At 45.5% G+C, this 10,355-nt stretch overlaps 1 protein-coding gene across 1 annotated transcript in view; it reads right to left on the reverse strand.

Annotated features, from left to right (window-relative positions):
* Window positions 1–23: 23 nt before the first annotated feature.
* Window positions 24–10,355, reverse strand: part of LOC130373072 (indian hedgehog B protein-like) — a 10,855-nt gene continuing 523 nt past the window's right edge. The window contains exons 2-5 of the mRNA XM_056579304.1: window positions 10,160–10,353; window positions 8,699–8,856; window positions 8,435–8,538; window positions 24–3,210 (exon numbers count right to left, since the gene is read on the reverse strand). Of these exons, the coding sequence (XP_056435279.1) occupies window positions 2,480–3,210; window positions 8,435–8,538; window positions 8,699–8,856; window positions 10,160–10,353 (1,187 nt within the window). The 3' untranslated portion in view covers window positions 24–2,479. The remainder of the gene's footprint in view (window positions 3,211–8,434; window positions 8,539–8,698; window positions 8,857–10,159; window positions 10,354–10,355) is intronic.

Here is a 10,355-nt window from a genome sequence, read left to right on the forward strand (position 1 = left end):
TGATTCTAATACCCTGATACCCCACACTGTCCTCACAATGCTGCCAATCTGTTGGACCCAACCTCTTGTTGACTACGACTGTGGAGACGGACAAAACTCGACAAGCAGATGTTTTCAGATTTATTTTTTATCTTTAAGTTTGAACCACTTGAGGTGTGCATTGTTTTCATATGATAGTTGCGATGATGGTCGTAAACTGGCCATCAGAGGAACCATGCTACACTTCTCTTTCCCTCAGATATTTAAAATGTAGAAACTTGACCTGGGTCTGCGACTGTCTGTGTCTTTGCTGAACTGTTGGAAAATACGACAGAATTTTCCTGTTCTTAACTGACCAATAATAATAATAAACATTACTTAGAATCTCTCAGTATGCTCTTTTATTCCACCAAACATTCCTAATGAAACTAGGTATCACAGGAGATAATCATTCAGAAAAGCAGTGTTTCTCAAAGCAACCAGCAGGGGGCGATGTCTATGAATGAATTGGTAAATAGTGTACAATGAGAATCACTGGAGGAACGGGGTAAGTGTGGCTGTGTGCTGCTATCCAGGGTCCTGAAACCCAACAGCCCACCCCCCTCCGTCCAGAAGTTAGAACGGATCACTTTAACGGTCCAACTGTGACGTAAACCGACTCCACAATAAATTATTGTGGTTAAAGGTAGCTAAATCATTATGTGATAGATAGCCTTTCCAATACACACTAATTTCGAAAATATATTTTCTAAGTATGGAATAGTTTAGTTTTTAAAACGTAATATTTGAATAGCTACAGTGTAGGGTCAATCTTAGGTAAACAATCAAACAGGGTTTGGTTTATTTTACATACAAACAACTTTATGTCTAAAATACAATCTATTTACAGAGGATTGTCCAAATAACAACATTTAAAACCTTTACTAAAAATATAACTTTAAATACTTCCAAACAATATAGCTCAATATACATATTTGACATGTTTTAGCACACATAGTGCGAATACAGAGAGAGAAACAGATTCACCAGATACTTTGGATTGAAAAACAAAATCCCCCAAAACATGTCATTCTGAACAATTCTTTATCTCCAAACCTGTTTTTTAAGAGGATGTTTGGTAGTGAAACTGCGAATGATGTAGTGCTTATACAAAGGAATTCAGGCAGTACCGGCAATGCAATTTCATTAATTCAATACAATTGAATATTCAAGGTAACTACTCTGAGAGTCCTTATCTGTTGCCTAATACAGTAGCTCTTCAGATAGCTGAAGTGATGAGAAAATGAAATTGTAAATATAACTATATATTTGGCAATATGTCCACTCTTAACAAGTTAAATACCTGAATTAATGTTACATTGTTTATATTGCATAAATGATAGGAACAGATTTAAATAGATGACAGGTTTGTTAAAACTTAAATACAGTGAAAGACATGATTATATCTCTACATTACTTCACCACATGTTGAAATGTAAAGCGCAATATGTGTGTATTACCCTACATCTGATCTATATTAAGGACAGACAACAGGAACTTCCTTAAAGCACCCAACAGGCCCTTTTCACCTCGTGGCCATCTTGGCTCTGAATGCCAGCTGGGGGAGAAGAGCTTTGATAGGGCCAAGATGGCCGCTAGGTGAATAAACCAATAGCAGATAACAAAATGTAATGCACTTCTAGAGCTAGAGCACACTGGGAAATCAGGGGGTTACATACACTTTTATACATCACATTATGCAAGCAAGATACATATTATTGTAGCCTATCCTGAAGTATGACAGAGTTCGTACTTACAGTATGGCCGTACAATAAGTCCACATTCTGATCTAATGAATCCTGTAGTCTGAAGGGTTTACTGACGTCTCACTACCATTTTCTGAGTAAATTCAGATGCAGATCGTTAATGAGAAGGTAGGGGGCTAGGCGTCTTACTCAAGGATGTCCAAAGGGAGAACTCAGACCCCAGGGTTCAAACTCAAAGAACTTTCAGGCTATGGACATTACAGGAGATGCCAATTAATGTAAAAATCAATCATCATTTTGGTCTCAGTTGATCGCTATCCTGGGTCTCCTCTCGGACCTCAATGTTGGATTACAGGTATGGCTCTATGCTGCCAACCGTTCCTCTGCCACCGTGCTGGGTGTGGTCTACAGAAGAGTTAATGATCAACATTGCTATTTGAGTATGAGTGAATGATTAAAGGGATTGTTTTTCTCCCCATTGTTTCTTTAGAGAAATACTTTGCCAACTTGTTCCTTAAAAAGTAACAGACGTTCACCTTTACTTAAGCACAATGACACCTCATGTATGCAGCAAATACAGTTCAGACGGATGTCTCAAATCAATCATAAATAATGGAAATACTTAGGAGCCTGTCAACAGCAGTGAAAAGCAACGGAAAGGATCGAAAACACACTCAAAGTGGAATACAAAATGACAGGAGAGTAAGGAATGTATGGATCAAGTGACGCATCTATCCACAAGTTACACCGTCCGCCTATCCCTCGATTCCCCAGGGGTGGAAGTGTCCGGGGTCCAGCAGCAGTCTGCCCAGCCTCTGCAGGACCCAGGGGTACCAGTGCAGCCCGTCCGCTTGGGGCCCGGAGGCCCCCAGCAAGCGCTGGCTGAGTCTGAGCGGGGCCAGCGCCCAGTGGGCCAGGCGGGGCATGTCCACGGCCGCGTAGCAGGAGGCCAGCACCCCGTCCACCACCACCGAGCCGTGCAGGGTCAGTGGCGCGTACAGCCCCCTGCCCCGCCGCACCTCCACACCCGTCACCCCTGAGAGGGTGGGGGCGCCGCGCCGCGACGTGAGCACGCACTGTCCGGGCCGCACCTCACTGGCGAACACCGTCCTCAGCCCCGCGAGGCCGCCCGACCCGGGACCCGATGAGGCGGTAGCAGGGCGAGCGGGGGCGGGGCTAGCGGTGCCAGGGAGCGACACTTTAGTGCAGTTGAGGTCCGAGACGTAGATGAGGTGCGCGGCGGTGAGGGAGATGTTGAGGCCCGCCGCGGTTCGGATCACGTGAAAGGTCCTGACAGTGGCGGGCCGTCGGTCCAGGAAGGACAGCACCGGGCTGAAAACCAGTTCTCCGCTGCCGTCGGCAGAGGAGGACGCCAGCACGCTGTCGCCGGGTAGAACGTCACGCAGCGACTTGGTGGCCCCGCCCTCCAGGAGGACCCGGGCGTTACCAGGGAAACAGCCGCCGGTTTTGGCCGCCACGGAGTGTTCTGGAGGGACGAGGAGACATTGAAGTCATTATTTTCTCTTAAAAGAAAGAAAGATTGTTGTAACTGTTTAGTAAACCGTTTGTTAGAACAAGACTGTAGAAAATATATATGTAGCAGACTGTGACATCCGTCGTTAATGCTGTAAAGCCGTCCATTTTACATCATGTGTGCCACCATTGTTGACGTCCTTGCAGCGAGCAGGGGAATGGGTCATATTGGCACATTGAGGGCAGGGTTCAATGGCCACCCTGCAGTAGTCTACGGCAAACTCATTACAGTTTTTCTCAGTCGCTTTGGTAAATTTTTCGAATCATCCTCAACATTTCCAAAACAGTAAGTGCATTGCTCAAAACAATTCGTACACAGAGCAAAACACCATGGATAACCTGCAAAAGCCAGTCTCTTGCTAAAAATCCTTAGTTCATCCCTCAAAAGTAAATATCTGTGTCAATGAACATGTCAGTGCTATCATTGACAAGTCCTTGTGTCATTGTGTACGGATAAGACAGTCAAATTGCTTAGTCATGCTGTCAATATAACAGTGTACTCTGGAGGGATGTTCTGATGTAAACTATGGCTAAAGTTTTGAAGACAATTATTGTAAATTGTAAGATACACCTTAGTGTATGTGGGAGATTGATTGCAAGAGACTGGACAAGATTCACATTTACTCTTTGACTGTTTGTACTGTAATTTGTCGACAGACCATGTCATTGCTAGAAATGTGAACATAGGACAATCTCCTAAGGGTAAACTGTACAAGCATTGCTGTAGGAATTACAGTGGTCTTCCTACACCTCCTGACGTTCCTGTCTGTTGGGCCACAAATTCCCATTCTCACTCCTTTTCCTCTTCTTCTTCTCTCTTGCTGCTGACCCCGTCCAATTCCTTGTCCTTCCATTGTCAGACAATGTAACTATTTTGTTGTGCTCCAGCTATATCTATGCTTGCCAGTTCATAGTTCATGAGATGCACCTGTGAGCTATTTCAGTAAACTGGTTGATCTAACACTTCACACATTTCCCTTCTTTAGAGTAAGTCAAGATTCACCTGGTAGCAATTGAATAATTCAAGACAGATTAATAAAAAAAGTATAATGGAAATGTATAGAAATATGCTTGACATGTTATGACAACTTGTTCAACCATTTTGCATGGAAAGACATATGCAATGAACTAATGCCTAAATGTTGTGATGTGAGAATATTCAATAGAGACCCATTACAATACATTTTGATCAACATGACATAAGCAATTGATAATGTAGGAAAGAGCAGAGAATTGTACATAATCACTTGCATGATTGTACCGAAGCTTTTGCAAATTGTTCAAAGAAATGAGAAACTGCAATTTGATGTGCACAAGTGACACGATGATGTGAAGATTGAACAGGTCGTTTTGAGAATTTCAAATCAGATCTGAGAAATGTACCAAAGTGACTGAGAAAAACTGTAATATGCAATCCTTAATAACTTTTACTTATTTAAATAAGAAAAACATAATGCGGCAGTAAACTAGCCTCTGAGATTCTAGCCGAACAGAGAAAACAGGAATTTGATTTTGCCTTTGAAATTAATCTATTTTTTCTTATTCACACAAGAATGATGGTGGTGTTTTGGCATTTGACCACCGTGCGCCCCCTACCGGCCGTCTAATGAACTACATGGAGGTCACTTCGCCAGAACTTTGCCAGAACTTCTATAGATCACGGGTGGTGAAATGATTTTTTTAATTTAATTAATGGGAACCTCCTGTTTCAGTTCAATGTCAAACACTATGAGATCAAGAAGGGTTTTGGGCTCAGAGTCCTGAGGGGAGACATGTTATCTCCATGGTAACAACTTTGTGATACTTTTTTAAGCTAACACTGTTGTTGTCCACGAGCGATATGATGAGTGATGCCGTGTAGGAAATGTGCCACATAAGATGGCGTTATACCATAAGTGTCTAACAAGCTGAACCTTCTCTAAAGCGGTCATTGATATCAGACAGACAGACTGACAGACAGGCAGACGGACACACGGACGGAGCTCCATACACCAACAAACACCTCACCTCGTCACAGGAATTACACGTCCGAGTTGATTAGAAAGTTCACAAATTGCTGGATGGACCTTGTTTTCTCTGTTTTCTTTGTTTTCTCCAAATGTATTATTTTAATATTGGTAACAAATGGGAGATATTGCACTGAGTATTGAAGATTTTCTGTTAGGTGCCCTTTAGGCCATGATCTGCCATGGATGCTTTTCCGACTTTACTCCTTTGCGTTTAAAAGGTTTCATTGACTTAAGAATCCCACACAGAGGAAGCAAAGGGCACTGTGTTGTGTTGACGACAACTGGGGCGGGTTACTAGGTCACCGGGGTATCTGTGTTATACAGGAAACTTTGCCTTGCACCAGACTGCAGGTCGGGGTATCTCTGTGGGTCAGCAGTGTGCATGATAACATGGACACAGGGACACTGAAGAGGAACAGAACCGTTCTACAAACACCCAAGGAGGGAGAAGGCCACACTGCACTCATGTTCCTATTTCTTCAGTCTTTGCTTCAGTTTTTGCTTCTTTCCTTAAAGAAGACCATTCAGAAGTGGAATACCAGACATTGTTACATCACAGACTCTTATGAAGGCCCCTGTTATCAGCCGGTTACCATGACTGTAATCGTGTGTGCAGTGAGAAACTGAATTGCTTTGTCTAAGCCTACGTCAAGGTTTCAGACAAATGACGAGCATGTGGAGGCCGTTACCTGCACACTTCCCAGTCAAACTGCCTGCATTTGCTTTATTCCATTGAATTAAATGTTGTGCATTTGAATTACTGAGTATCAATCAATCTTTCAATTTATCATCCAGAATGAAGGGCATGTTGCTGAGAGAGACTCAGGACAGCAGCAGGTATACACCCTGTGTGTGCAATGTGTCTGCCTTCTTTTGATAGATCTGGATTCATGGTTACAGGATTTTAAATGGGTGCTTGTTTCTTCTCACTGGAAAATGTCCTTTGCCAAAGGTCAGTGGAAAATATGAAAACCATTCTGTGAATATGGATTTCTTCTGAAGATAGGCACTGAATTCAACAGCTCCATGTTGATCTTTTCATCAATCATTTTCTGGTGAGGGAAATGTGAATGATGTCACCGCCGTGGGCTCCGGAATCTGAACAATGGGCTGTTCTCAGATCTGCCCTTTCCTTTCAGGTTATTTCTACTGGCGGCTGCCAGTTATCAAAAGTCACTCCAATCCCCTCTGCGCCCTCATGCTGATTCATCCTCCTACGGCTTCTGTCTCGTTTGTCAGAAGCCGCTGGGGCGCGGAGACATGTCAGGGGGGGATCCAGAAGGGTGCTGAACACACTCTACCGCAGCCCTTTAAGACCTCTCCTTTAGGGTGCCCTTTAAGAAGGAGTGAGACACAGCCGCCGCCGCCGCGGTAAGGTAAGTTAGCAAGGGCTAATGGATAACTAGCTGATGCTATCAGCAGGGCTAGACACAAGCCCGGGGATCAGAGAGAGCGGGAAGTACACCAGCCCAAAGGACTGGATACTGGCTGCATGAGCACACTGTGTATCGAGTGAGGAGGTCTAGCAAAAATCTTCCTGGTAGAAGTGATCAGCCCCACACAGGTGTTTGGGGGACAGCAGTCACATCACCAACAATAGAAGTAGAACCAAAGTATCGCCATTTAGGAGTGGAAGGTATCGTAAGAATAGAAAATAATAGTGTGTGTGTGTGTGTGTGTGTCATTATACGTGTGTGTGTGTGTGTGTGTGTGTGTGTGTGTGTGTGTGTGTGTGTGTGTGTGTGTGTGTGTGTGTGTGTGTGTGTGTGTGTGTGTGTGTGTGTGTGTGTGTGTGTGTGTGTAATTATGTCTGTGTGTATGCGTGTGTGTATGTGCATGTTGGTGAAGAGCGATGGAAAGAAAAAGGGACAGCGAGGGGGGGAGGGAGCAAGTCTTAAGGCCTGTAAATATTTATCCAAGGTGTGTGTGCCGTTGTGAGGACTGGGGTTTAATAGACCCAGATAAGAGATCGGAGGGATCTGAGAGAAACCCAGCACGAGGAAGGCAACAGTAAAACATATCTTTGCTGAGTTAATCATTCCTTAAATGGGCCAAGTGCTCACTTGCAATGGCACAAAATAGTGTGTGATTCTGAACAGTGTGGAGAGAGGCTAGACAAGACGCAGAGCGGTACATACCAGTTACACAATCTCTAGAAGGGGACAGGGAAACATTAACAAGAGCTGCCTCTTGACTTTTTGGCTATGTGTGTTAACACACTTAGTTATCAATGTAGATCTTAATGTGGAGTCTACTCGTACAGACTAACTTGTCTGAATGGGATTCACATCAACATGTAATGCATATGAAGAGATCTCTGGTGAACAAGCACAATCCATGCCATGCTCCTGTTCTGATCGTATATCTCATCATGGTACTTCAGTGTATTCAGAATTGTCTAACTGGTAAGTACTGACTGAGTACTCAAAGTGGAGCCTTAGTATTATCAACAGACCATCGGTCTGTTTCATACGACTGAAAGGTCCTGAAAACACTCTCTAATGACAGACCTCTCTTTAAGAACCTATTTAGTATTAGCGTAACTATCTCCTTACAAATAGAACACTTTCCCCTCCCTGTGCGCCAAGCGAGGGAATAACACACGTACCTCCCAGACTGGGCAGCGCAGTCCCCGTGCGACGGAGAGCTTTTCTACTCCTCATTCTCGACCTGCACCCCCACCTCATACAGGTTCTTAAACGCACAGTTCATACAAGTGATTGTTGAGAGGAAATCTCATCCCTTCATTTATTTTCCTCTGTCAAATGGAGAAGTGGGAGGTGAGGAGGAAGTGGAACTACCAGGAGAGGCCCTGCAGTGGGACCCCGGGGGGCTGACTGTGGTGCATACAGCTGTTCAGCCCCACAGACACAGTCCTCATGACACCGGGCCAACCGAGACCCACTCAACACACGGGCACAGGTGCACACCCTGAATTGATTGGTCTCTGCAGACTATACACACATGAGAGACAAATGCGTGACACACACACACGCACACACACACACACACACACACACACACACACACACACACACACACACACACACACACACACACACACACACACACACACACATACCCACTCAAGTGTACACACACACATACAAACACACAACGAGGGGGCATGGTGCATGGATGTCAACACAGGGGTTATCAGCCACTCACCGGACTTGACGCTGCAGTGGATGTGGGCTTTGGATTCGTAGTAGACCCAGTCGAAGCCTGCCTCCACCGCCAAGCGGGCCAGCATGGCGTACTTGTCTCTGTCCCTGCGCAGAACAAACACAGCACACTCCCACCAATCAATAACTCATCTAGAACAACACATCAACATCATAAAACACAGCCTAAGATATGTGTGTCCAAATAGTCCATAAGGACTGTAAGATTGAACATTGTAGGTGCATGGTGGGGGGCTTGGCGCTGTACCTGTCGGAGGTGGTGATGTCCACGGCGCGGCCCTCGTAGTGCAGAGAGTCCTCCGAGTGGTGGCCGTCCTCGTCCCAGCCCTCTGTCACACGCAGCTTCACCCCCGGCCACATGTTCATCACCGAGATGGCCAGCGAGTTCAGCTTGTCCTTACAGCGCTGAGACAGACAGACACAAAGAGAGTGAGACAGACAGACGGACGGACAGACAGAGAGACATACAGACGACAAGACAGGCAGACAGACAGACAGACAGACAGACAGACAGACAGACAGACAGACAGACAGTGAGACAGACAGACAGACAGACAGACAGACAGACAGACAGACAGACAGACAGACAGACAGACAGACAGACAGACAGACAGACAGACAGACAGACAGACAGACAGACAGACAGACAGACAGACAACCAGACAGACAGACAAAGAGAACGACAGGCAGACGGGACAGACAGACGGACAACCAGATAGAGAAACAGACAGACAGACAACCAGACAGACAGACAGACAGACAGACAGACAGACAGACAGACAGACAGACAGACAGACAGACAGACAGACAGACAGACAGACAGACAGACAGACAGACAACCAGATAGAGAAACAGACAGACAGACAACCAGACAGACAACCCGACAGACAGACAGACAGACAGACAGACAGACAGACAGACAGACAGACAGACAGACAGACAGACAGACAGACAGACAGACAGACAGACAGACAGACAGACAGACAGACAGACAGACAGACAGACAGACAGACAGACAGACAGACAGACAGACAAAGATAGAGATGTTGTTTGTAAGATCTAGAAAAACGTAATCATGACGCACAGAATGTGACCTTCCTGGTAAAGAAAAAAGGTTGGATGACAACAGTTGACCCAATGCCCCCCACCACACGGTGAGCATTCAGAACACGGTGAACACTGCAGTAGAGTATGAATTAGTAGAGAGAACCACCGTGTGTGCGGTTCAAGTGGCGAGCGCTGCGTAATTTGGTGACGTTGGCGAAAAGTGACATTCCGCCAGTGGTTAAAGAGAATTACTGTTTTAGTGTCATTTAATTGAACAATTCAACTGCATGAACCTGCCAACTTACACAATAAGAGCTGGCACACGGAATCACATCCTTAGTTTGGTCAATAGTTAACTTAAAAGTGAGGCTGGCTTTTTAGGCTTACTGGAGGTGCTGTAAATAGTCTCCACAAAAACAAGTGCACTTCATTATAAGACCAATCTCTCCAGAAAGCCGTTTCCAGTGGGACTGCCCGTTGTTTCTACGACACTGCACAACCAAACAAAACGGATCAGTAAATCGTTGAGGTTTAAACATTGAACCGACAGCAAACAACCTCTGCAGACCTCGTGCCGGGCTGCTTTAGTCCTGATCCGGACGATCAGATGGACCCAGACGAGTGCAGCTCCAACACTAAACGGGACCCCCCTCTAACTCACTTGGGTCATGAGTCTGTCCGCGGCCGTGTTCTCCTCGTCCTTGAACATGATGTCTATGTTGTAGTTGGGCGTCAGCTCCTTAAAGCGCTCGGAGCTCCGGGTTATCTTGCCCTCGTACCTCCCGCTGGCACCAAGCGTCTTCTCGGCTACGTTGGGGCTGAACTGCTTGTATGCCAACGGGGTGAGCTTCTTGGGG

This window comes from Gadus chalcogrammus, chromosome 20, assembly GCF_026213295.1.
Source record: "Gadus chalcogrammus isolate NIFS_2021 chromosome 20, NIFS_Gcha_1.0, whole genome shotgun sequence".
Taxonomy (NCBI): Eukaryota; Metazoa; Chordata; class Actinopteri; order Gadiformes; family Gadidae; genus Gadus; species Gadus chalcogrammus.